We start from the raw sequence: 26,763 nt of genomic DNA on the forward strand, positions 1-26,763 counted from the left end.
ATATTTCTGGTGCTGAAAAACTATGAGTTTCTGAGATTGCACTCCCTGGGTCTCAGAAATATCCTAGAGAAAAAACCGAATATTTCTGGTGCTGAGAAACTATGAGTTTCTGAGATTGTGCTCCCTGGGTCTCAGAAATATCCTAGAGAAAAAACCTGAGCAGTCACTGGACACAAAGAAATCACCTTTCTTCTGTAAATGAGTTGAAAATTGAAGGTATTTCTTAGGTGAGAAAGAATTTTGAAGATGATTCAAGGTGAAGAGGGTCACTGAAAAAGGAGACATCAGATGTGGTTTGGGTCTGGAAGAGGCTGATCGGATGCAGCGGCATGAGCTATAGTATTTGCTACCAATGCGACACAGGCACTTGTGAGACCATGTCTCTGTACTTGAGTTATGGTGAAGAAGGCAAGCTTCAGCATCTGGTTAGCACGGCACTTCCCAAAATATGCTCCTCAGAACATTGATTCTTCTTGATGTTGAAAGGTCTTTCTGGAGAAAAGTGTTTGGTGATCAAGTAAATTTGGGGCATATTGAGTAAAACAAAATATAACAAATTTCTTTATCGTAAGACTACTTAGAACTTTTGATGCTAATGTCTATTGTGAACCTCCAAGAAGGAAAAATAAGTTTGCATCACTTCTGAAACATATTGGCCATGAAACTCTTTTTTTATGAGTTATTAAGGGATTGATGTTCTACCAAACATACTTTGGAAAATTATTGAACTAGTAATTATCTTCAAGGAAAAAAACACTGACCTTGAAACTAGCTTTTAGGCTCTGGCATTGTCAAGGTATTTGGTTTACCAACATAACCTCTAGATCTTATTTTCCTTAAATTAAAGAGGTCAGATTTGATGAACTCTAAGATCCTATCTAGCTCTACATATCTACTATATTCTAAACTAAATAAGACTAAAATAACCAAGAGGCATAAGAGTCATAAAAGGCATCCTTAAGAGCATTGTAAGATTTCTTTTAAAAGCCAAAGAAATGATTATCTCATTAAGGAGTAAGAGTCAAGGGCAAGATTCTTGAAGGCCACAGGTCAATGCAGAATTTATGAGCAGAATAGACTAGTACTGGAAGGATGGCCCAGCACATCTATATTGGAGATAAGATCAGAAAGTAGGCTGTAGGAGTATCTGCAGATCCCACCAAGACTGAAAGAAGTGCCAACGTATGTCTGTCTTGGGCTAAGCATCTGCGTATCTAAATGAAGCAACTGTAGCATCTCTTTATCTGTAGAATAAGGAGTTAGATCAGATAATCTAAATTCCTTTTCAGTACTAACATTCTATGAGTGCACATCTATTATTATATCACATTAGTAATATATGTTATCCTTTTGGGGTATATTTGTGTTTTATAAGAGGCAGCTGTGGAATAATGAAAATGACACAGATTTTGAGGACAGAAGATCTAGGTTTCATTACCAGCTCTGCTATATGCTACAAGTGGCCTTACAAGTAGCAGAGTTTAAGTTTAGTTTCCTCATGTGTAAAAGAGGGATAAAAATTTTCACACTGGTATCATATATTAAAGTATTCCATAAATGTTAAAGTACTGTATAAAAATGTGTGATATAATTTTATTCATCTTGAATAAGTATAGCAAGAAAACAAATCTTTGACTCAATATTAGAAATAACTGTTTTTCAAATCCATTTTTTTCTAGTGGGAAAAAAAGTCATTTGAAAAATTCCAATCAACCTTGTTATAGTGAAACTAGTGGGGAAATGGAATTTTCTATACTTTCATTAAGACTAGGCTTTTAAAGAATGTGGGAGTGTGAGGGTGATCTTATCAATGTGAATTCCAGAAAAACCAGTGGGACTGTGAAAGATCAAGAGCAAAAGCCAAAAGGAGAGAATTAACCAGCTGTGGTCCCTTCCTATCTAGGTAACTGCCCTACACTTCTGCTCCCTGTAGACAGGCAGCCTTTGTTCTACATTTTCTCCACATACAGATATATGATTTATATTATATTGATTTACACATTTGCTTGTTCTTTTGTAGTGCTCTTGAATCTTGCTATGTGTTCCTCCCCTTCTCCTACCCCATTGTGTAGACACTCGTCTTCATTTACTCTTGGTATCTAGTACATTGTTCTGTAACTAGTGATTGCTTAACAGATCTTGTTTTCTGACTACCCTTAGTATGTTCCCTTTCCTTTAGGCAGATTCTGGATGCCCTTAAACTCCGCTACTTGTAATTACCTCCTACCCTGCCTAAGAGCCCCCTGGGGCCTGAGAAGCTCCTCTCTGCCCCATCTTCCTCCTCACTTGATCTCAGCAAGATTCTCCCAGCAGAAGCTGAAGATGCTGAAGGAGCTCTCCAGGGCATATGCACACTCGTCTGGCTTCTTTTCTCCAGGAAGGCCAAAAACACAGAGGAACATGCAGCTCTGGAATAGATGACAAAGAAAGAAAAGAAAGTCTGTCTTGGGAAAGAATATGGCTTGCCTTAACTGAACCCGCTTCCCTGAATGAAGCCAGACCCTTTCCTTACTGGTCTTCTGTTAGGAATGTAGGATTCTACAAGATTCATAAAATGAACACTCTGAGCGACATCAATATGGAGATTTAATAGAGAAATAAAATCTTGATTTAACTAACTATTCAAAGAACTAAAATGTAAAATGTAAGAAAAATTAATGCAAGAACTCTTCAAAACTTCAATCTCTAGTGTATACCTTGAGCTAAGTCTATGTGGCCACATTTTCTTCATCTATAATGCCAAGTATTATGGTACTGCTCTCTTTCAAGCTCTTCAACTGTCTGAATAAGATTTGATTACATTTACGTTACTAATAGAGCCAGAAAAACATTTTTATGCTTTCACAAGGATTTTTCAACAAGAATTGAATCAAAAAGGATACAGAGTAACCCTCAATTCCCCTGACAATTAAATTAATTAGAACATCCCATTTCTTAACTATTATTAGTTGAAATTTTAATATAAAACAGCTTGTTACAAAATAAGTAGCAGGGAATCTGTGCTTATATTATATGAGAGGTAAACTCTCATATAATATAATAGTCATACAAGACTATTATTCCTCACTCACCTTAAAGGCTAATGAGTCAAAGTGCCTTTGTACTTACTTTTTCAAACATAAAAATCTGGATCAGCTGGCCACCCCCTTTCTCTATGACTGTAGAGATGTATAATGCAGCCTCCTGGATAAGATGACAGAAATGCAACATCCATGCTGTCTTGTGGAACTCTAGGTTGACCAAAACCATAGTCACAGTACGAGATTCAGATATATACTCCATAGGTTGGCCTTCGTCAATCTACAAAGACACAGTGAGTTACCTTGCCCGTATCTTCAACTCTCAGTACCATGTTTAGGAATTTTAATTCCATATTCCATAATGAGTATGAGAAAATAAGGGTGTCAGACAAAAACCCAGTACACTTGGAATAAAAACTATTTTGACTTTAAACTTAATTTGCTGATGACACTTGCCAGGATATTATATTTTCTAAGAGTTAGTTTGATATTTCTAATTCCATTAGTCATTATAGCACTTTTTAAGGTACTCACATATATTTATGTATATATAATCAGTCAACACATATTTACCAAGGATATACTTACTCTATACCCTGCTATACAGTGTATTAGTTTCTTGAGGGACAAACTGAAAACAAATACAGCTTTTACTTTCCAGAAATGAGAAATCTAACTAGTGATAAGACATGCCATCACAGTAATTGGTGCAGATGGGGAAATCTGCTGGTATTACAATGAGGGGCAAGAGACTAACTGGATCAATATGGAAAGACTGTCACATATAAATGTACACGTTTACATAAACACATGCACAGTCTACATAATGACTCCAGAACTAGGAAATAACCTTCTTCAAAAGGTTTTTCATTATGTGCTTCCGCAGGGTTTGCTCAAGTGCAGAGTCTGGATCCAGCTCCAGGGCAGTTCTTAAAGTGTCTGAGAAAAGGAAAATAAACAAAATGTCTCCAGCCATGTGGAAAATTAATCTTTAAAATTTGGGGCTTGGGTAGAAAGGACAAAGTAACTTACCAGCACTTGTTCTGTAATGTGGCAGATAATTGAGGCACTTGTCAAAATGCTCATCAAAATCAAATGGGTCAATGATCCGCATATCTCTTAACTATAAAAAAAAAAAAAAATGACTCAATTCTGTGCCTATCCACCAACTAGATTACCTTTGGTTCCTTAACAAAGGGGCAAAGGATGCCATCTCCCTTATTTATCATTATATTTCCAGCCTTATTGTTCTGCCTCATCTATCTTTCTGGGAGAATATCCCCCACCACCCTCCAAAATAGAGTTCCAATGGTTGTTGGTTTGGTTAGGCAGTATGTGACCACCACCAGAGCACTCCCGGTGTAGTAGGCCTCTTTAAAATGTGCAATAGATAGGGCCAGCCTCCTACCTTCACAGCTTCATCCTCCTTCATGATTTCCACTTCAAACATGTACTGCTCACAGAGCTTCCAGCAGTTCCAGGACAAGACAATCTCATTTGCTTGTGCTAAACGCTGAGCTAACTGGACATCATCTACATCCCGCCCAAACACTAAGAGGTACTGCCGCTGCTCATCTCCAACAACAACCTGGGAAATCCGACCTGCAGACAGACCTATCCAGAAAAAGGAGAAAAGTGGTGAACAGCTAAACTCAATTGGAAAACTATGCAAAAGGAAGGGTCTGGAATCCTTACATTGCTCTATGCATCATGCAAATCTTGTTATTGCCCACAGTTGTAGAAGTATTAGGTGAGTGTACCTTGAAAAATAATACCTTGCCCCAGATTTCCTTCTGTCTCAAACATACCTTGAGATAGACATTCAAACAAGCTTGGGTTGTATGGATGAAGAAACAAGAGATCCTAAGCTTCTAAGAGTCTTGTCTCTAAATTGTTCTTCTAATGGACATCTAGAATCTGCTGACAGAGACCTAATGGTTATGCTCAGAAACTGCTGTCACAGTGACCACACCATTGCATTCCTCTTCATATGCAATCATATGAAACCAGACATGGGCTTTGCCATACACTTTTATTCCACTTCCAGTTTTTCTTGCCCTACAGGATTTCCTACTACAAATATAGCTGAAAAAATAGTTTGCTTGTCAGGGGAAAAGTGACTATAACCAAGAGAGGCCTACCCATAGCTAATTCACCCAATTTAAACTAAAAATAAGGAGAAAATAGTTTTAAGGGAATGGCAGAGACATATGCTTCTGGCCAAGATGGAAATCAGGCAGTGAATTTACCACAAAGCTTGGAATAACTAATAAACTGTGAAAAATACATGAAACAATTTTCAAGATATTGGGATGTCAGGTAATGGAGGACAATGATGCCTAAGAAATGGGAAACAAACAAGGTGAATGCCTGATACTCCAGCTTACTGTCTGGAGAGCTTCCCAGACACATCTCAGGGAGTGGAAACCTAGGTATAACCCAGAGGACTCCTGAGAAGACAGAGCTAGGAGTCTGAGGAAGCCAAGGTGGGTAGAGTTCATAGACTGTGAGTACTGGAGAAAAGTGTACAGAGAGAACTCTAGCAATCTGTACACGGTCCCCACCTCAAGTTTTTCATTGGTCACAGATAAGTGCATTAATGTGAGGAACCCACCAAATGCCAGAGAAAGAACCACTTGAAAAGATTAGAAAGAACAATCCCCAATATCACACAGGGCTGGGAATAGGTTCTGTTCCTACTAGCCAGAGTGTCAAACTTAATAATTCACAGGACATTAGGTACAGTAATCAGAAGGAATGGGGTAAAACTAGCCCTAGACTAAACACAGCTCTGGTCCCATCCAACAAAGTTTAAAAGCAAAAACTGAGAGAATCAAGCTAACCATACCCCAGAATGAAGCTCAAGAATATTATATTTAAAAAATCAGCACCCAACAAGGTAAAATTCACGATGTCTGGAACCTATCAGAAGTTACCAGGTATGCAAAGAAAAAGGAAAATGTGACCTACGATGAGGATCAAAATCAATCAATCAAACCCAACTCAGGATAACACAAATGATAAAATTAGTAGACAAGGATATTACAAGAGTTATAACTACATTCTATATATTCAAGACTCTAGAGAACCTAAACAAGTACAGACAAGGAAGATTTAAAAAAAGACCCAAGTCAAAGTTCTAAGGAAAATAACCCACAAGGCTTGATATGAAAAATACACTAAACAGAATCAAAGACAAATTAGACATTGCAAAAGAAAAGGTCTGTAAACTTGAAAACATATCAAAGACACTATCCAAGATGAAAGGCAGGGAGAAAAAAGAAAACAATGAGGACAGCACTAGTGATGCGTGGGGCAGTTTCAATCACCCTAATGTGTGTGATTGGGCAGAGGAAGAGGGAAACAGAAAAAATTATTTGAAGACTAGGGGGCTGGGAGACAGGGTTGAAAGGTTAAAGAAGTACAAATTAGAAGATGATAGATAGTCACAGGGATGAGAAGCATGGCATAGGGAATGTAGTCTGCAGTAATGTAATAGCTATATGTAAGCCAGAGGGGTGATACAATAATCGGGGGGATCATTTCATAAACTATATAAATGTCTAACCAATGTTCTGTATACTTGAAACTAACAATAAAATAAATGCCAAAAAAAGAGATAAAAGCAAACTTCAACAACAAAACAACAACAAAAATTATTTGAAGAAATAATGGCAGAACATTTTTTAAATTTGATAACTAAAAACCTATATTTAAAAGCTCAATGAGCCCTAACCGCACACATACACACACAAAACTGAAGAAAACTATACCAAGGCACATCATAATCAGATTGTCTAAAACCACTAATAAAGAAAAATCTTAAAGGCAGCCAGAAGAAAAAAAGACACATTGGATACAAAGAAACAAGCTTAAATCAGATTTCTTGTTGGAAACATTGCAAGGCAGAAAACAGAACAACAGCTTTAATGTTAAGAGAAAAAAATCCCTTGCAACTGAGAATTCTATACCCAATGAAAATACCTTTCAAAAACAGAGGTAAAATAAAGATTTGTTTTCAGACATAAAAAAACTGGACAAACACATCTCCAGCAAACCCATACTAAGAGAAATGTTAAAGTTCTTCAGACAATAGTAAGTATTAAGAAGGACATAAAGAAACTAGAACTCTCATACATTGCTAGTGTGAATATAAAATGGTACCACCACTTTGGAAAAAAGATTAGCAATTTCTTAAAAAGGTAAACATATATCTACCATATGATCCAGACCTTCCACTTCTAGGTATTTACCAAAGAAAAATGAATGCATATGTCCATACAAAGACCTGTACACAGATGTTCATAATGGCTTTATTTCTAATAGCCAAAAACTGACAACTCAATTGTCTATCAAAAGTGAATGGATAAACAAATTGTGGTATATCCATAAAACAGACTACTACTTAGCAACAAAAAGGAATAAACTATTGATATATGCTACAACATGAACCCCAAAATAATTATGCTGAATTAAAGTAGCCAAAAAGTATATACTGTATTATTCCACTTACATAACTTTCTTTAGAAATGTAAAATAATCTTTAATACTAGAAATGAGATCAGTGGTTTCTTGGGGATGAAGTGAGGAGTGGTGTGAGGGAGGGTTTATACATAGGCACAAGGAACCTTTTGTGAGTGACAGACATGTTCATTATCTTGATTGAGGTAATGATCTCAAAAGTATAAATATGCCTACATTCAGTATTAATTATGGATTATCCCCCAATAAGACACTAAACAAAAGAATAAAAAAGAATTATAGGACAGGAGAGGTGCTATATAAGACAAAAATGATTTTTCACTACTGCTCCTTAAAATATAAATAGGAAAAGTGGCAGACAACTTTTGCCCTTAACTCAGAGACCCTTTAAGGTTTCTAAAGTCCTGTGAAGGAACTTTGTGTATAGAGCTTCCTCTCCAATACTGACTCTTTGTGCAGCTTTATAATTTTTACTGTATTTTAGATTATATAAGACAATAACATAGTTCAAAACCAAACTATATAAAAAATATATACATTAAAAAGTCTTGATCCACCTATATACCCATCTATACTATTTTCCTCCAGTAGGTAAGTTTTATTAGTTTCTTATATATCTTTACATGAATATAAACAAATAAGAAAAAGTCTTATGTTCTCTCCTTATATGAAAGGTAGTACACTAAACACAGTACTTTGCACCTTACTTTTTCTCAGCTATATTCTGGAGATATTACTATATCAAAACATAATTTTTAAAAGTTGCAGAGAATCTGAGTAGACATATTACTATTTATTTAACCAGTCTCCTATAGATGGATTGTTATCAATCTTTTATTACAAACCATATTTCAATCAATAATCTTGTACATGTGACATTTCATATATGCTTAGGTATACTTATAAGATAAATGTTCACGAGTAGGACGGTTGGGCTGAAGAATAATGCATTTGTAATCCTAATAGAGATTACTGAATTACCCTCCGTAAACTTGTATCACTGTTGATTCCCATCAGCAATATATGAGAAAGGGTTACTCTTCACAGCCTCAACAACAATATGTTCAGCATCTAAATTTTTGGGTATCTATAGATGAGAAATGATCTCAATGTACTTTCAACTGGTATTTTTCATATTGTGAAGTTAACTATCTTTTCACATGTTAAAAGAGATGTATTTCTTTGTCTATGTACTATTTATTCATATCTTTTACTCATTTTTCTCTTAGCCTTTTCTTGATTTCTATGTGTTCTTTTAAAGAAAATTCTGTGTTCTCTCTATCTATATTAGAAAAATTCACCCTTTGTTTACATGAGTTGCAAATTGTTTTTTTCCCAATTTATCATTTATCATTTGAATATTTCATAGTGGCTGGGTTCTTTTGTTTGTTTTTCTAATTAGATCTCTTTTAGTAGATACTACCTATCTTTAGCTGCAGGTCCTGGCCTTCTCTGGTATGGTAGACCCCAAATTTCTCCTGTATCTCCAGACTGCATTTTGCCACCAGAGTAATGATGTCACTCAGCTGATTCTGTTCCACTGTCCAGAGTGCCAGGAGCACATTCCCTGCAGAGACAAAAGATAGGCTGACAGAGGTTAAATATCTGGACTCACCTGGCCAGAACAAAGCCTCCCCAAATGCAGAAGATATCATGCAAGCTGTCAGGCAAGGTTTCTTGGCCCTATACATTATACTAGGTGAAAATATTGTTTTACATCCTCAAAACCATTGAGCATATAAAAACATGACTAAGTAGAAGCTGAAATTTTCCTAAGGTTTAAGGACAGTTTTGGTAATCTTCCCTCCACCAGTATACTAAAAGAAGAGGAGGTTACTAGCAAAGAGGTTCACGAAATGTTGATGTTTAAATTTAATTTTATGGCTGGTTTAATTTAAATAAAAAGATAGGCCAACTCTGTGGCAAAAAAGCTTGCTAACGATCCTAAGATTTCTCCAGATAGACTTTTGACTCCTCCGTATCTTACATTTAGCTTCCGCTACTAATGACCAAGTTTCTCATTGGTTTTCTCACGGATGCTTTATAGGCATGTGTTTTTCTGTCATTCAATCTAAATGAAATGTAAAGACTATCTGAGCTTAATACGGGCAAAGTGTTTCCATTAGACTGGGAGATTGTTTGAGGTAGAAATTGTATCTTCTACATCTTTGCTTCCCCAGGCCCAGCACATATATAAACAGATATGCCAAATTCCACCTAAATACAGTCTTCTTCACTTAGTCCTTTAAATATTCAGAAAAACTGATAAATACCTGTGATATTTAGGATATCCCCTCCAAAGCAGAGCACATCTGAAATTGAGTAAGGGAGAGAGAAGAAGATAAGTCAAAATCAGAAGTATATCAGATCATGGCAGAATCATATATGATCTAAAGAATGTCCTACTGAGTTTTTCCTCATATCTTTTCTGGTCTATTTGTGCACTCCAAGGTTCAGGCCCCTTCTTCTTTCTTCCTAGCTTCTCCTCAAATTTGTCTGTACTTATACTCGTCTTCTCTAAAATGGAAGTCCTCCTGTTCTCTTCAACGCCACTCCCCTATTTGTGCTCTGGATCCTAGCCCTGCTTACTCTCTCAAGAACTTCACTCCTTCCCTTATCTTCTTTCTACTGGATCATTCCTATCAATATTTTAAAATACGAAAACAAAACACACCAAAATTAACCCTTCTGTTCTTGACTTTACCTTCTTCTGTAGTTATTAGGGCTTTTTCTGCTATATTTCCGGGAAAAAAAAAAAATTCTCAAAGACGACATACAATTTTCTTCTGATATCCTATTCAATCAAATTTTTTCTCTGCCATTCTCTCTTCTCAGCTTACTCCAAACTGACTTCGATCTCTGTACTTCATTAAAATTATCAAGATCATCATCTTGCTAAATTTAGTATTTTCTGACCTCCCTGTATTTGGTATCTTTCATTTTCAACCCAGTTTGCTATCACCCTCTTCTTCTAGAGACACAACTTTCTCTTTGGTTTCAGGAATACCACAATATCCTACCTCACGGGCTGTCTCACGGTCTCTTTTGTAGGTCTTTTCTCCCTAATCATAATCCTCTCCTGCAGCTCATTATTCTTTCCTTTTATTTATACTCTCATTATTAGGCTCTTTCCTTTTATTTATACTCTCCCCATCAATGCACATTCTGATTTCTTTATTTGAATAACTTACTGGAATCTCAGACTCAATGTATTCAAAACAGAACTCCTGATTTTCTTTTCAAACCCCAGACTTTCCCATTTCATTAAGTGATGCCACCATCATTTCAGTTATGAAATCCAAAAATATGAGAATCCCTTTCCTCTCCGCTCCCCACTGAAATCCTGTTGAACCTGAAAAATATATTTCAAATCAATCCATCTCCATACAGCTCCACTGTGATATCTTTAGACCAACATTTTTAACCTTGACTGAACAATGGAATGGCTTTTGAGAATTTTAAAAATCCCTATTCCTGGGCCTACCTCAAGATATTCTGATTTAATTGGTCTAGGGTAAATGCTAGACATCAGGAATTTTTAAAATCTCCACAACTGGTTATGTAATGTGTTGCCAAGATTAAGAACCACTAACCTAGACCAAATCTCTATCATCTCTCTACAGCTGCTCCAATTACCTCTTTTAGCTTCCATTCTTACTACCTACCCTCCACTAGCTCCCTATAATCCAACCTCCAAGAAGTAGCTAAAATGAGCTTCCAAAAAATGTAAATCAGATAACATCATTACCTTGCTTAGAAATTTCCAGTTTCCCTTTGTACAAACATATATAATCCAAACTCCTTACTAAGGCCTACAGAGTTTGATGATCTCCAATCTAACCTCAAACCACTCTTCCCCCGCTAGCTCTGCTTTAGCCACTCTGGCCTTCTCAGTTGACAGAACCTGCCAAGCTTTCTCCTATCTCAGAACATTTGTACTGGGCAGTCTTCCATCTGAAATGCTTTACTCTTGGCCCTTCCCTCTCATCATTTATGTCTGAGTTTAACTGTCACCTTCTCAGAGGAGCCTCCTATGATTACCCTAAAACAGAAACTCTCTCACTCTACAATTATTTTTTTACAGCTACACCCTATTTATTTCCTTTGTAGAATGTATAATCTATAATGATCTTGTTTACTTATTATCTGTCTCTCCCACTAAAATAGCTCCACAAGGGCAGGTATTATATCTTATTTTCCAATACATTTCCATTACCCAGCAGTTCCTGATGTTATGATTCTCATATAATACATAATTCCTATCTCCCCCTTTCATTTAAACTTGATGAGAAAAATTGAAAGACATTTTATACTTGTTCCTCAGGGGTAAAGGATGAGTCAAAAAAAATCACATTTCTAAAGGAGATCCCACAAAGTAAGTATTCTGGTATATCTCAGAATGATGGACATAACCATATGGGGCACTGTTAGTAAAGAAAGAGAATATTATACAAGTACTAAAGGATGTAGGATCAGAGTAATTTCTGTTGGTTAGGCCTAACTAGACTGAAAGATACTTGGGTCGGTTTTCCCACCCTCTGCACCTATTACAGTATATGTCACAGAACAGGTACTCAAAATGTGTTCACTGCACAAATAAGGTTTTATTTTTTCTTTCATTCTTTTTAGGCAAATATCTACAAGCTTAATTCATGGCAGACAATAAAGAAAAAACTCATTCCTACCTTATAGGATGCAATACTAGAATAGGAAGGTGTTTTGTAAATTATATTTGATATACACACGAGGCACATTACGTTAGAAGAGACAACCTGAGGAATACTTTATTTTGAAATAAAATACAGATGTGACGTTAAAATTAGCTTTTTCCTCTTTCTGAACATTTAGTCAATAGGATGTAAAATTGGGTACAATGGCAGATACAAAGATCTAGCTTGTCAGTGGCAACCTGAAGTTGAGTAACACTAAAAGACTGACCCTTTAGTATCCCTTTTAAAGTACCCCAGGCCCCCTTCTGTTAAAACTCCCAGGAACCCAGCACCACACCTCCTTGCTCCCCTACAATGGTCACTCACGCTCCACGATGTCACTAATGTAATAACTGAAGATGTGGGCCAGTTTGTCCACGTCATGTTCCGACTTGCCGGTCAGGCTGAACCAGTCCATTAATGCTGTAAACCCTGACCAACAAGGCAGAAATTACTGTTAGCTGCAAATCCTAAATTTTTAGGCCCTATTCCCTCCATGCATCAGACCAGTGTAAAAGAAGCAGATTTCTTGGAGTACTCCCTTATCCCTTAACATGGTGTTACTAAGAAAGTACTCAGGGCCAGGCTAGTTGCTGCTACCTCAGGGAATCCAGAGGACCACCCTCTCCATGTTTCCATGAGCCGCAGATGATGAAGATTCACCCACAAGCCCCTTTTCATCTGAAGCCAGTGACTCCTTTCCCACCATCCTCTAAGGCTCCTTGGCGGGAGGGAACTATAGAACTTCTCCCATGTGAGGAATACAGAAACTACTGACAAGCAGAAAGGATTAATGCTTTATGGAGAACTCTTACTTTGAGCCCCTTGAGGGAAGACACCATGTTATCATGCATCTTCATATCTATTAACACATACACTCCACAAATATTTGTTAAATGAACGACTCTCAAACTACCTGCTAGTTCGCTAACTCCTAGACCACACTTGTGGACCCGAAGAATGAATTAATCGAGCGAATACAATAACTGCATGAGGAAATAGGCTTATCGAAAAATGTTCGGGACTGGGAGAACCTTGGACTCAAAGCCTGCTGTGTGGCCTCGGAAAAGTTTTTTCCCCTTTTTGAGTCTCAATTTCACTGTTTTTGAAGAGAACTCAATGGCTAAGCCAGATCATTCTTAAAGGCGTCCTCCTGTTCTGAAAACAACCCTCAAAGTTTTCCTGCGGAAGCAGCGGCTTGGAGTTAAACAGCACCTTAGCCCGCCCGGGGGGGGCCAGACTGTAAGCGCCGCAGCCTCTAGGAGCTGAGGACCAACGGCCGCCCCTTTGGCAAGCCGGGCGAGCGACGCACCTCCCCTCGCCCTCACCCGTCACGTGCACGCCGAGGAGGACGCCCTGGGCCGTGGCAAGCTCGGGTTCCAATCCCCGGGGCTTTCTGAAGACCAGCAGGTCGGGAAGCAGCGCCGCCAATCGAGCCTCCACAGACCACAAAAGCGGCGCCCCCACCCGCTCGCCGGTCGCCATTGCGGCGGCGGTTGCCTGCTAAACTACCGGAAAGAGTCCTTCCATTTAACAGCCAATCTGCACCGACGGCCCTGGCGAGGCCCTCCCACAAACCAATCAGGATGGGCTTCCTTACGGCAGTGTTAAGCGAAGGCTGCGTGGCCCCGCCCACCTGCTTCTGACCTCCTTGGCTCTTGCTCTGGCTTCCTGGCGGGGAGGCGGGGCAGGGAAGTGCCAAGCGGTCAAACTAGGAAAGTTGACGTTTTTTAAATCCTGAAATGTGATAGTGGGGCTACTTCAAATTTAAAACAGACCTAGGATTAATTATCAATAGTGCGGTCTTTATATCACCCGAGTAGAAACTTGGGTAATGGGACAAGTTCCATTGGCATCTAAGGCAAACCCGGCATGGTTTTGAAATTTAACACTATTGGACTAATAAGGCTATTTCACTGTCAGTCGGTTTCAGTGGTTAGGGCGAGTTTCTTCTATTTCTGTCGTCTGCCAGGGCAAGTCTATTGGGTCTCTCATTGGAGGGCTCCCCAGGCTGTTTTTCTCTCAACTCCTGGTTCCAAGGTTTGTATAATGGCACACTTTAGGTTGCTAGTTTGTTACTCAGATTCATGGAGATCACAAAGCAGTAACAAAATGAGCACGTTGTGGATTCTTAATCAGAAAAGTACTTTTTCTGCAAAAATAATCTAAAACTTCTATCTTCATTATCTATAGTTCTACATAGAACACTTAATCAATGCCCTTTGGGTAAGCTAATTTTACTTGTGGAAATTACTTCTTTGCATTTTGGTTAGCACTTCCAGTAGTAAGACCAAATATTTTCAGGTAAAAGAAAGTATCTCCTCAGTAGGTTGGAAGGGCCAAAAGGGAAGGAAGAGAGATTAATAAATGATTAAGAGGCCTGGACACTACAAGTTTGACATTGTCCACAGAAGTCACAATTTCAACATTGTAAACACAATTTAGAACCCAGGAAATGTAGACTCCTCCAAATACAAATCACTTCTTAGTATTTTTAAAAATTTATTTTAAAAAATAACAATTGCAATGACATCAATGATCAATCACCTGTACTCCCCCTACTGTTGATGGGGGGAAAACCTTCTATGTAGTTGAGTCCCAAAGGAAAATCAAGACATTATTATCAGGCACCCAAAAGCCAGAAAATGCTGTTGGTCCAGTGGTATAGACACTGACATATTCAATGTACCAGTGTAATTAAAATATATATTTACAATTATCCTGCCAAAAAAAACCAACAAAACACAAGAATTGAAATAACTGCATTAAACCAATTATTCATTCACTCACTTTCTGCATCTATGAAGTCATCACTAGTCACAAGGACAAATGAATAAAAGAACTTTTAGTAACAACAAAAAAATCCAAACCTCAACCCACTTTGTGGGTTATTATGGTGTGCTAAAATAACCATAATCAAGGGCCATGAGTTAGTTGAAATGCAGTAACAAAATGACAACTGACGTATGTCATCTCAAAACTCAAATTCAGGAAAAAATAAATTCTGCAACAATATGAGGTTGGTATTACTATGTACAAACTTACACAAATAAATAGTATTTTAGAACTGCTGTTGGCTTAAGTACTAAAAATTAGGTCTGAGGAATTTCTTTCTGAACTCTGCATCTTAAAGACTCCTAAATAAACCAAGGGATATAAACTCCTCATTGTTTTTAGTAACCTATCATCTGAAAAACTTGGGGCTTACTGAATAAAATTAATATCTGAAACTCATGTAAAGAGCCAGAAGTTTCTAGTGAACCTACCAAAGCATCATTAGCCTCTCTCGATAATTGGAAGCCAGGACAGATGATTGGATTCCAGAACGAGGAAGATACCTCACTTCCTGCTTCCTTTGCATAGCTTTGTACCTCTATCTATTTCTACCATTACAATGATTTCCCTTTGTGGTGTTTTCTTCAGAGGGTTTTATATCTTTTCCCTCTTAATACAATTATTTAAAAAGAGCCAATCTTTACTCTTGGTATTTAAGTCAAACCCAGATGTTCTTCAAAAGAATTAAGTTTTCCTTCTTTGTTTCCAGAGAAGGCAGCAACTCTTCCGAAATATCATCTTACTTCTCCCAGGGTTTAACATGTAGAAAGAAAATAGATTTCTGAGGCACAATCCATTCTAGGAACTATGGCCTAGTTCCTGACACTGCAGGAATCTCATACCGCAGGCATCTTTATTTCCAGTCTGCAGTTTATCTCCAGAATGTGAAAACCTTTGTGCACAAGGCCCATGGGGAAAAGTGGGAAACAAATGGAAACTGGCACCAAAAAGTCAACAGCCATGGGAAGAATGAAAATGTTCACACAAAGCGCTGCAGGAGTGAAGCCAGAATCCACCTCAAGCTCTAGTGGGTAATCTGGAGTATGTCCAGGACAGCTTGACTGAACAGTGCTTTCCAGAAATTCTCAAGGACCAAATCTCAGACTTCTCCCTTTCCATGCTTGTTAAAAGGTTACTGTAAATGTAAATTAGTCTCTTCATCTTAATGATCCATCCTAGGCATCCATCCACTGGAGAATCATGCTATATGACAACACATGGGTACACACTACTCTCTCTCTTCTTGTAGGCTTAAACACACACAAACCCTTCTATTTCCCAAATGCTGTCACACCAAGCCTATGATTGAAAATCTCTAGTTTGGCTCTCTGTTTAAGAGTTATTACAAATGTCCTTGGAACTTCAGCAGAGAAATCGTTGTACTGTTTTCTTCTCTACTTAGGAAAGGCAGTTTCAAGGTCCAATACCTTCTAAATTGTCTTAAAAAGAGCCATAGTAAGAACTATGGTCCAGATGACCTGTGAACAGATGGACAAGCAGACAACTTGTCAAAGCTAAAAAATTCAGCAATTTATATTTTTAGTGCTTTAGTCTTTTATCATTCTATCTCCAGAATTAGATTTTTCTTGGTTGGAGTCCAAAAATACCAACCTATCATCTGGGCAGACAGATTCTTATTACCACAGATTAGATGAATGCATCTCAGAGAATTTATTGTTTCCATATCAGGAGATGGAACTTCCTTGCCTGGAAGTCATCTCTGAATACAAACTGTCCATTCACTTAGTCAGCCTGAGATCCCTCATTAGAGGGATGGATGATGTTTAGATTCCATGGGAAGGAGTGGGCTGCAGCTTCCCTGATTGCAGTTTAGGTTGAGAAGGTTGTTCTTCCCTGCTGAGATGGCTGGCTGGCTTCACCAGTCAACATAAGTGCTATGTGTGGTACCGCAGGGCTGGCATGGGTCCCTTGCATCATCCTAATCCATGAAATGTCAATGTCATCAATAGTCTAAAATAGGTCCTGACTGAAAGGGTGAGACAAAGGTTTGCAACTTCAATTTGCCAGATACCACTGCAATTATACTGAGCCACTTGTTAAAACTAAGTAGGTTTCTGTCCTGTAGAAAAGGGCAGAATGTGTTCATCAGTGTCCCACTGGAAGATCTGATCAATTTCCTAGAACAGTGAGAAACAGTGGCGAGGAACACGATCTTGCTCAGCTCCATCACATGGCCTGGGGTTAGGACACTCGGATGATCTGTGTCATTGCTTCTTCATCTGCTTGGTTTGGATCCTAGAGACAAAGAAAGTATAATAATGATTACAATTCTTTGCAAAAGCAACAGGAAACTTGTGGCTCTCACTATATCACCAAGAGAATAGATACAACTTTGCCAAGTAAACCAAAGGCCTGTAATGCATTGGAGTCTGCATACATGGATTAAAATGCAGCTCCATTAGGAAATAAGAGACAATAAACCTAAAAGGATTTAAAAGGGTTAAAAATCTGGCCTGGCACTCTATTATCAAACACTCTAGAGTTGATGGTGTATCTCTTTCCCAAGTACCTGTGTTATGCTTTACCCTTAAAGTTTAAGGGTCCTTAGAGGTGACTAAGAAAAAGACCCAGAGAAACCATGTCATGCTGTATTTTTGTGTCATTATTTTTTCATACTAAGCACTTAGCAGAACTAACTGACATTGGAATAGAAAGGACACTGAAATTTATTTACTTAAATGCAGTCACTTTGAAGATAAACCTGATGCCTGGGTGGATAAATTGATTTGAACTAGTCAAAAAGTTATTCAGGAGTCTAGCAAGCAAGGGCTAACTCCCAAATCTCTTGGATCCCATTTAATTTTCTTTCCACTAAACTCTGCCTGCTAGTTCTCACTTAAAACCTTAAGACAAGGATCAGTCTGTGGAAGCTTTTTCAATACTCCACAATAACTGCCTTTAGTTCTCTCACAACAAGGCTTTGAAGCCTCATGAGTCAAGGAAAAGTTGAAAGATTTCTGAAGGTGTAGGTCCAGAGCTGGGTCTTGATTAATGAATGAGAACAATAACCAGAGTTTACTGAGCTCTCACCATGCATTAGGTATATCACGCATTAAGCTAAGTAGGTGCCTAATATGGCTTACTGCATGAAATCCCCACAACATTCTTGTGAAGTATCAAACAGCACCCACTTTATAGGTGAAGACAATGAGGCTAAAAGAGGCTAAGTAGCTTTACCAAGGTCATACTGTTAGCACACATAATTAGGAATTCCTGGCACAATGACCATAGCTGGCATTCTATATCTATATCCTACATGTATGAGAAATGAGAAAAAAGGGACTGTCAGACTACAGGTAGAAACTAATAGCATAGAAGGAGTCAGTGCTCATATATGGGGACACTGGGGAATTCTAGTTTGACTGTTGAGAAGGGTGATGAGACAAAGTTGCTTAGGTGTAGTACAGAAGTAGTTTGAGATCTGACACAGTAAAAAATGAGGAACCAGCACGTATCCTTGAACAAGAGCCTGAAATGATTAAAAAAGCACTATCTTATAAAGACGATTTGACAATAGTACAGGTGGAATGTGATGATCACACAGAATGAAGTATCTATCAGTAAATGAGGGGACTCCATTAATTCGACAAACATTTACTGAGAGCTTGTTCTGGACAGGGCATTAGCTAAGAGCAAAACAGTCCTCTACCCTCTACACAGCTGATAGTCTAGTGAAGGAGACAACCACTGCACAATTACATAAAACAATTAAACTATTATTACACGCTAAAGAAAAGGAAGATGGGAAATAATGGGGTAAAAAAGATCTACTCTAAATAGAGTGGGCTAGGGATAGACATTTGGATTTAAACCAAACCTAAAAGATAAGGCGGTATCCATGAGGTTGGGAGTGAAAAGCTTTACAGATTGGCTATTTTAAAGATAAAGGTCCTAATGGCAGGAGACAGACCAATGAACAGTATAGAAAGAGCATACAGACCAAGGAATAGGAGGAAATGAAGCCAGAGGCAGGCAGGAGCTAGATCATGCAGGACTTTACTGTCTACGGTAAGCACTTTGGATTTTAGTCTAAGTGCCAAAAAAGGAAAGGGCGGGAGTGGAAGGGGTTTAAACAAGACAATGACGTGATATTATATACATTTTAAAAAGATCACACTAAGATGTGGATAATGGAGAGGAGCACAGAGTGGTAGAAGGGGGACGAGCAGGCAGCTGTTATATTAATCAAAACAAAAGAGGATTAGACCAGGCTGAGAGCAGGTGGAAAGGAAAAAAGTTAACTGATTCAGATATATTTTAGAGGTAAACCAAGAGGACTTCTTCAAAAATTGGACAATTCTAGCTTTAGTAACTGTGTGGATAAATGTCACTTGTTGAGATGAGTGACTGACTGGTTTAGGTATTAAAAAAAAAAAAATGAGTTCTACTTTGACGATTGACTCAGAAATGTCAGTAAGATAAAATCACAGAATCAGATGTAAAAACCAGTATAATATAGTAGTTACAAAGTCCTGGAATTATACTGCCTGGCTTTGAATTTCAGTTGTACCATTTTATTAGGTAGTTTACCTTAGGCAAACTGCTTAACCTCTCTAAATCTCAGATTCAGCTATCAAATGGAAACATTCTTACCTCATAGGGCTTGTAAAGATTCAGTGAAAAAAAAAAAAAATGCTTATGAAAGTGCTGAACATATTGGCTGGCACATAGCAGTTAAGTGTTTGCTGCTGTCTTCTGAAAATCAAGAAAAGTGAGAATTTCAAGAAGGATTTAATAACTGACAAAGATCAGGGGGAAAAAGGTCACTGGATTAAAGACCTTTAGTGTTTTTAAGATGAAAGGGAATATAAGAGACACAATGTTGCATTCAATTTTAAAAATGTCATCAGTCCCTAATGTGAAAATAATTAGAGGACACTGCAAAGGCTTCTTTCTACCCAAGAAAAACAAGGCAATAAAAAGAATGAGAAGTATTAAGTCTTCTTACCTGCATATGAGGACTATCCTTTTCCTTTGGGGAAAAAAATCGTCCACCTTCACCACGCTTCCGTGCCATGGCATGACGGTGCCGAGATTCATGCAGGTATTTCTAAAACAAAAGGTATTTCTAAAACAAAAGAAATAAAACCATTCCTATCCTTATTTGCAGGTAAGTGTGGCCATGTAATTAAATTCTGGCTGAGATGTATGGAATTCCCCGAAAGCTTCCTTAAAAGAGAGGTGCCTTTTTGTTCCCTTTGCTCCTAGGCTGGAGCCCAAGCAGCCTACTTGGACTATAAATAGCACACTTAAGAATATTAGAAGAATAAGATAGGAGGAGAATGAGTTTGACTACTGTGGAAATGCGCTACCTGCCCTGGACTTCTTTTATGTAAGAAAAAAGATCTTATTTAAGTCATTGTTATACTTTTGTTTTTGTACTAACTTGCACAAAAGACAACAGCTTTCACCTGCCCTCAATTGTTTGGAAGGTGCCCAAGGAACAAACCATATAAAAGGTAATTCCAAAAGTAGAAGGTATTCTCTTCCTGTATCCTTCCCAAATATAGACATACCCTTCTTTCCTTTGGAATTTTCCCTTCTGCCTCTAGTTTGGCCCGGGCTTGCCTCCTCTTAAGTATGCGGTGGTACTGTTTGGCATTCACATAGAGAGGCTCTTCTTCAAGCATCTCTGCCCCAGGTAGAGGGATTCTTTGGATAGCAGGCACAGATCCGGCACCAGGCACCATCTGTGTGAAGAGAAAACTAGAGTTTTTAAAATAGTAACATGACATACGGACATAGGAAACAGTTTTCTTTAAAAAAAAAAAAAAAATCACCTTTATTGAGGTATAATTTAGATACTATACAGCACCTATTCTTTTTAATTTAACTATGATACCTTTACTTAACTGTTAAATATTTATCAGTATTTACACCTCAGATTTTTTCATTTTTTTCAATTATAATTGACATACATTATACTGATTTCAGATGTACAAGTTATTAGACATTTATATAATTTCCAAAGTGATCACCCCAATAAATCTAGTACGTACCTGACACCAGTTATTACACTAGTTTCCTCATGCTATACTCTACATCCCCATGACTATTTGTTAATTACCAATTTGTACCTTTTATTACCTTCATCTTCACTCATTCCTCACCCCCAATCCAGCAACCATCAAAATACTCTCTGCATCTGAGTTTGTTTCTGTTGTTTATCCTGTTCTCTAGATTGCACATATAAGTGAAATCATGACATCTGCCTTTCTCTGACTTACTCCAATCAGCACAATACCCTCTAAGTCCATCCATGTTGTTATAGATGACAAGATTTCATTCCATTCTATGAATAATATTCCACTGTATGTATATGTACCACCTCTTCTTTATCCTTTCATGTACCATTGGATACCCAGGTGCCTCGAGGTCTTAGCTATTGTAAATAATGCTGGAATGACATATGGATGCACATGTCCCTTCAAAGAAGTGTTTTGGGGCTCATTTCTTTGGATAAATACCCAGAAGTGGGATTACTGGGTCCTTCTTTGTCTCTTGTTAGACCTTTTGTTTTAAAGTCTATTTGGACTGGCATTAGTATTGCTACACAGTTTTCTTTTTTACATTTCCGTTTTTATGAAATATCTATCCCTTTACTTTCATCTGTGTTTTCTGATCTGAAGTAAGTCTTTTGTAGGCAGCATACAAAAGGATTGTTTCCTTATATATTCGGCCACCCTATTTCTTTTGATTGGAGCATTTAATCCTTTTACCTATAAAGTAATTATTGACAGATATGTAGTTGCTGCCATTTTATCATTATTTTTTCATTTTTATTTTTTCTTCTTCTTCTTAAAGTCCCTCTAACATTTCTTATAATACTGGTTTGATGGTGATCAACAACTTCAGCTTTTTCTTAAAGGTAAACTCTTTATCTGTCCTTTAATTCTCAATTATAGCTTTGTTAGGTAATTTTGGTTGTAGGTCCTTGCTTTCTATCACTTTGAATATTTTGTGCCAGTCTCTTCTGGCCTGCAAAGTTTCTGTGGAGAAAATCAGCTGACAGTCTTATGGGAGCTCCCCTGTAGGTAACTGCTTTTAAGATTCTGTCTTTATTTAACCTCTGGCATTTTAATTATGATGTATTTTGGTGTGGGCCTTTTTGGTTCATCTTGTTTGGGACTCCCTGTACTTCTTGGGCTTATATGTCTATATCCTTTACCAGATTAGGGATGTTTTCCATCATTACTTCTTCAAAGAGGTTTTCAATTCCTTGATTTCTCTCTTCTCCTTCTGGTGCCCTATGATGCAAATGTTGGTAATAGAGGCCCCTTAAATTATCTTTTTTTTCCTTGTTGCTGTTCTGATTGGATGTTTTCTGCTACCTTATCTTCTAAATCGCTGATTTGATCCTCTGCTTCATCTAATCTACTGCTGATTCCCTCTAATGTATTTCAGTTACTGATTTCCTCATTTCTAATGGGTTGTTTCTTATCTCTCTGTTGAAGTTCTTACTGAAATCACTGAGCATCCTTTTAACAAGTGTTTTGAACTCTGCATCTAGTAGATTGCTTGTCTACATTTTCTTTCTTTTTCTGTTCTTTCTCCTCATTTTGGTTGCCTCCCTGTGTTTGTTTCTATGTATTAGTGAGAGCTGCTATATCTCTGGTCTCAGTAGAGTGGTCTTATGTGGTTAAGTGTCCTATAGGGCCCGGTGGCACAGTCTCCCTGGTTACCTGAGCTGGGTGTGCCATGAGTGTCCCTTCTATGAGTTGTGTGTGCCCTCCCATTGCAGTTGAGCCTTGGTTGCTGTTTGCATGGCAATGGGAAGGAAAGACCCTCAGGCTGACTGTGAAAACTGGCAGTGACTACAGTAGGGAAGCTGTTGTGCAGGGACTGACCCTACAAAGCAGGATTTGCTTTAGCAGAGCTCTGGTACAGAGCTGGGTCTGCTGGGTCTGTCATTTGTGGAGGTGGCTGGGCCGGGTGGCATTCCAGCTCAGCCCAAAGTAACCACTGAGCCTCTTGGGAGGGGCCCCACTGCAGGCCAAGTTCAGATGCTGCCTGTGCCCTGCCCAGCGCCACCTGGCAAGAGCCACAAAACAATACACAGATGTCTTCCACCAGTGCTTGCTTGGAGATGCCTGGGAGGGGTTAAACTGAAAATCGAGACTGGCTGCCACTAGTACCTGGCTTCAGGCTGCTTAGCAAGAGGTATGGGGCATGCCAAGGCCAGATGCTACTTGTTTGGGGTTTGTGAATCTTTGCAAGACTTCAGGAAATTCTGCAGCAAGAGCACAGACAGGCCATTTTATGGAAAAGCCACTGGAAGTGGCTTGGGTGGACCCACAAGTTGGTGGGGCAGGGTTTTGGGGAATCATCTAGGTGGGGCACAACCAGTGTTAGCCAGGTTGATGGAAACTCAGATGTGGCAGTTGTATGCAAGGAGTGGGGAGGGCTCAGCAAGGAAACAATGCTCTCTAACAGTGCTTCTGTTTGGGAGAAAGCTGCCCCTCAAGCCCTTAATCCAAAGCCAGACAATTCGGTTCCTCCTCTTATGTTCCTGGCACCTTTCCAGTTGCTGCCCCAGTGCTCGAGTGAGTCTGTCGGCAAGTCAACGTGCAGGGCATTCCTTTAAGAGGAATGCCTGGGACCCTCTGTCTCACTAAGTAACAAATTCTGTTTGTTTTCACAGTCAGAAGTTGTGGGGACTTGTCTTTTTGGTACTGGTGCTTCGGGCTGAGGGGCTTGATGTGGGACTGGGACCCCTCATTCCTCTAGAGCACCTCCACAGCCAAGATACCCCTCCTGATTACCTACCACCACACAGAGGTGTGGGGCCAATCCATTCAGTGTCTCCACCCCTCCTACCACTCCCTATGAGGCTTCTTCTGTACATCCTTAGTTATAGGACTTCTGTTCAGCTAGACTTCAGGTGATTCTCAATGATGGTTGTTCTGTGATTTAGTTGTAATTATGATGTGGTCGTGAGAGGATGCCAGCACAGCATTTATCTACTCTATCATCTTAATCAGGAAACAGTTCCTTGATCCCTGATAATCTATTTTCTTCGGAATGTTAAAAAGAGTAGCTTTTATAGGGTGCTCAGTGAAATCCAGTTCCTAGGAAACATTTACATGAAATGTCTGCATTTTAAACAAACATTCCAGATGATTATGTCAGAGGAGGCCCAGGAATTACACTAAGAACTGACATAACCAGGTCCAAATTCTTGTCAACTCTCGGCTCCATTTTCTAGGGATGTCTGATGCCATCTAATGGTCAGGAACAGTAACCGTAAGACAGTAAAACAGTACAAAAGGAAAACAGGTACAAATTTACTGTGCTACTACAAATGCCTATAGTCATTCAACTAATTTAATTAAATAGTTAGCTTACTATATAATTCAATCCTAATTTTTCTAAACCAACAAAAATACAACACAGTACTACATTTATGAGGCAAGAGGTTAGTCTCCTGTGCCTCACTCTCTCCCCAACTGTAACAAAACTGAATGTCTGTACTGTTTCTTCTAGTGATTTCCTCTACCTCTGTGCAGGCTTCTACTACTTAATTTTTAAACTAACTATTTTTAAGATGTGCTGACATCCTATTTGTACGTATAAGGATATAGATTTCACACACACAACCCAACAACTCTCCTTCTCTATCTTCCCAACGTATTTATATCACACATAATTTGGTTTCTTTGATTATAATCTTTCTAATTTTTAGCTTACTTCTTATTTCATCCACTACAGACAATATATTTTCCAATTCGCAAAGATTAGTAGTCTAACACTCTCTTCATTATTTGAATTCTTCCAGATAACATAAAAACAGACATTTACATCTGTTTAACCAGTGTTATATCTCCATCACTGAGAATACTAATGGTACATACTACGTACTCAGAATGAATTTACAGTTTGTTGTAACATTTATTGTAAAAGTAGATCTCTGTAAATGTCTTAAGGATCGATCTCAACCCCAGGAGGTCAACATTATAAATAAGCTTTATGAGAGACATCAAATTGCAAGTTCAAGAATTTTTCAAAGACAGAGATAAACAGAAAATTAAATTACAGATAAAAATAGTGAGCTGAAGAATCCATTTTCTTACCATGACCATCCCTCCTGAATTGACCACATTGCCTGCCACTGGTAGTGTCACAGTGACAGTCCCTTGTCCACTGCTGGTTGTATTGGTGTTGGCTCCTGTCTGAACAATCTGGGCTCCTGCCAAACTGGCTGCTGGGATGGTGATCATGCCTGAAACAGGGACTGTAACTTTAAGAAAATAAAACATAAAACAAAGAAAAAACAGGTACACAGAAAGGGAACACAGTTAGTCCCTCTTCTATCTGGCACAAGCTCATTCACCCTGGGAAAACATACTAAACAGAACAAGGGGAGAAAAAAGCACTCACCCATTCTCTGCCTGCTTTACTATATAAAAACCAAGTAATCAATCTTTGAAATTCTATTAACTATCTGGGTTCCAGTTCTGAATAAATCTATCATTGAAATGGATACTTTCCTGGGCATTACAATAATAGTTTTCAATGGATGGTCAGACAGTTTGGAGGCTTCCCCTTCTATGGGTCAGTCTGACTACAGCTATACCCACTGTTTCTGTGCATGTGAAACGCCTGCTTCAGGATGAAGATTTCAATAACTTATAATCTGTTTTATCCTAAACTGACAATGAACCAGCCAGTTGCAGGACTAAAACAAAATTAAATCAAGCGCTACACATCCTCAAACTATCAACCCTTGAGGTTGTGCTCAATCCCATGCAGGTCCCCTTCTGAGTCATATGAGAGCACACTGTTACTGTATTCACTGGATCTTGTATATTGCTAAGTTTTAATCACAAGTCAAATCTTTAGTCACAGAATCTAACTGAGATATTCTTTTAGATTTAACTACTTGACGAATCATTCCGAAAGTTCTCAAGTTCAGTTTGAGCCATCTCCCTCTCTCTGAAATACATTCTCTTCTCAAGCCATATTTTATCTCTTTCTTCTTTATGTATCATCTATTTCTGGAACATATCTCTATTAAGGCTCTACACTATATTTATTTGTTTACATGCATGCCTCACTTACTAGAACACCTTTGAGAAGAAAGCGCTTTTTTTCTTAGCAAAGTGCTATATAGTAGACATACAATAAGTCTTTCTGAAATAAACAATGAAGTGGCCCTGAGAAAAACAAAAAAACCCTAAACAGCGATGATATCCCAGATGCCAATTCGACTTCTGATCTATTTCTCCCAACAAAGTAACTCATTTCCAATCTCCTAGGAATTAAAGTTTATACAATCCCTAGGACTGATCTTTTAACCACTGTAGGAACTACTGGTTAATGAAATCAACATTGGTCATGTATTAGTGACAAGGAACCAATAATCAATGAAGACTTAGAAGAAATCTTATTTTGTGCTCAAAATTATGTCATGTTGAGGTCACTACAAAATTTATGAAGCAGTCATTTGCTCAATGGATGAAAAGGGTGTCCCTCAAAGTCCCACAGAAATGAATGAGCACACTTACCTTGCTGGAGAATGGTGCCATCTGCATTAACTGGCTGATAGACAATGGTCTGCCCTTCAGCAGTCTGTGCCACTTGCTGCCCCTGCACAGCAATCTGCTGCTGTGTCTGCAGGAAATAAATCATGACACATTTAACAGATTCCAGATACCACAAAGAAAAGGACCATGTAGTCCTTTATATATTAAAAAAAA

The 26,763-nt window shown here is 38.4% G+C and overlaps 2 protein-coding genes across 14 annotated transcripts in view; both read right to left on the reverse strand.

The window, feature by feature from the left end:
* Positions 1–13,708, reverse strand: part of LOC102879477 (adenylate cyclase type 10) — a 21,380-nt gene extending 7,672 nt beyond the window's left edge. For 2 of the 3 annotated variants that reach the window (XM_025042830.1, XM_025042827.1), the window contains exons 1-9: positions 13,540–13,708; positions 12,539–12,643; positions 9,776–9,814; positions 8,926–9,069; positions 4,429–4,634; positions 4,053–4,143; positions 3,871–3,959; positions 3,109–3,300; positions 2,287–2,408 (exon numbers count right to left, since the gene is read on the reverse strand). In XM_025042830.1, the coding sequence (XP_024898598.1) occupies positions 2,287–2,408; positions 3,109–3,300; positions 3,871–3,959; positions 4,053–4,143; positions 4,429–4,634; positions 8,926–9,069; positions 9,776–9,814; positions 12,539–12,643; positions 13,540–13,696 (1,145 nt within the window). In that variant the 5' untranslated portion in view covers positions 13,697–13,708. The remainder of the gene's footprint in view (positions 1–2,286; positions 2,409–3,108; positions 3,301–3,870; positions 3,960–4,052; positions 4,144–4,428; positions 4,635–8,925; positions 9,070–9,775; positions 9,815–12,538; positions 12,644–13,539) is intronic. The other variant, XM_025042828.1, reaches the window with a different exon arrangement.
* Positions 13,709–14,693: 985 nt separating this feature from the next.
* Positions 14,694–26,763, reverse strand: part of NFYA (nuclear transcription factor Y subunit alpha) — a 27,279-nt gene continuing 15,209 nt past the window's right edge. For 8 of the 11 annotated variants that reach the window (XM_025042545.1, XM_006926573.3, XM_006926574.3 and 5 more), the window contains 5 exons: positions 26,572–26,677; positions 25,138–25,304; positions 20,584–20,757; positions 20,016–20,117; positions 14,694–17,302 (listed from right to left, as the gene is read on the reverse strand). In XM_025042545.1, coding sequence (XP_024898313.1) covers positions 17,249–17,302; positions 20,016–20,117; positions 20,584–20,757; positions 25,138–25,304; positions 26,572–26,677 — 603 coding nt within the window. In that variant the 3' untranslated portion in view covers positions 14,694–17,248. The remainder of the gene's footprint in view (positions 17,303–20,015; positions 20,118–20,583; positions 20,758–25,137; positions 25,305–26,571; positions 26,678–26,763) is intronic. The other 3 variants (XM_015600389.2, XM_006926576.3, XM_006926575.3) reach the window with 2 other exon arrangements.

The sequence above is a fragment of the Pteropus alecto genome, unplaced genomic scaffold (genome assembly GCF_000325575.1).
Source record: "Pteropus alecto unplaced genomic scaffold, ASM32557v1 scaffold7, whole genome shotgun sequence".
Classification (NCBI taxonomy): Eukaryota; Metazoa; Chordata; class Mammalia; order Chiroptera; family Pteropodidae; genus Pteropus; species Pteropus alecto.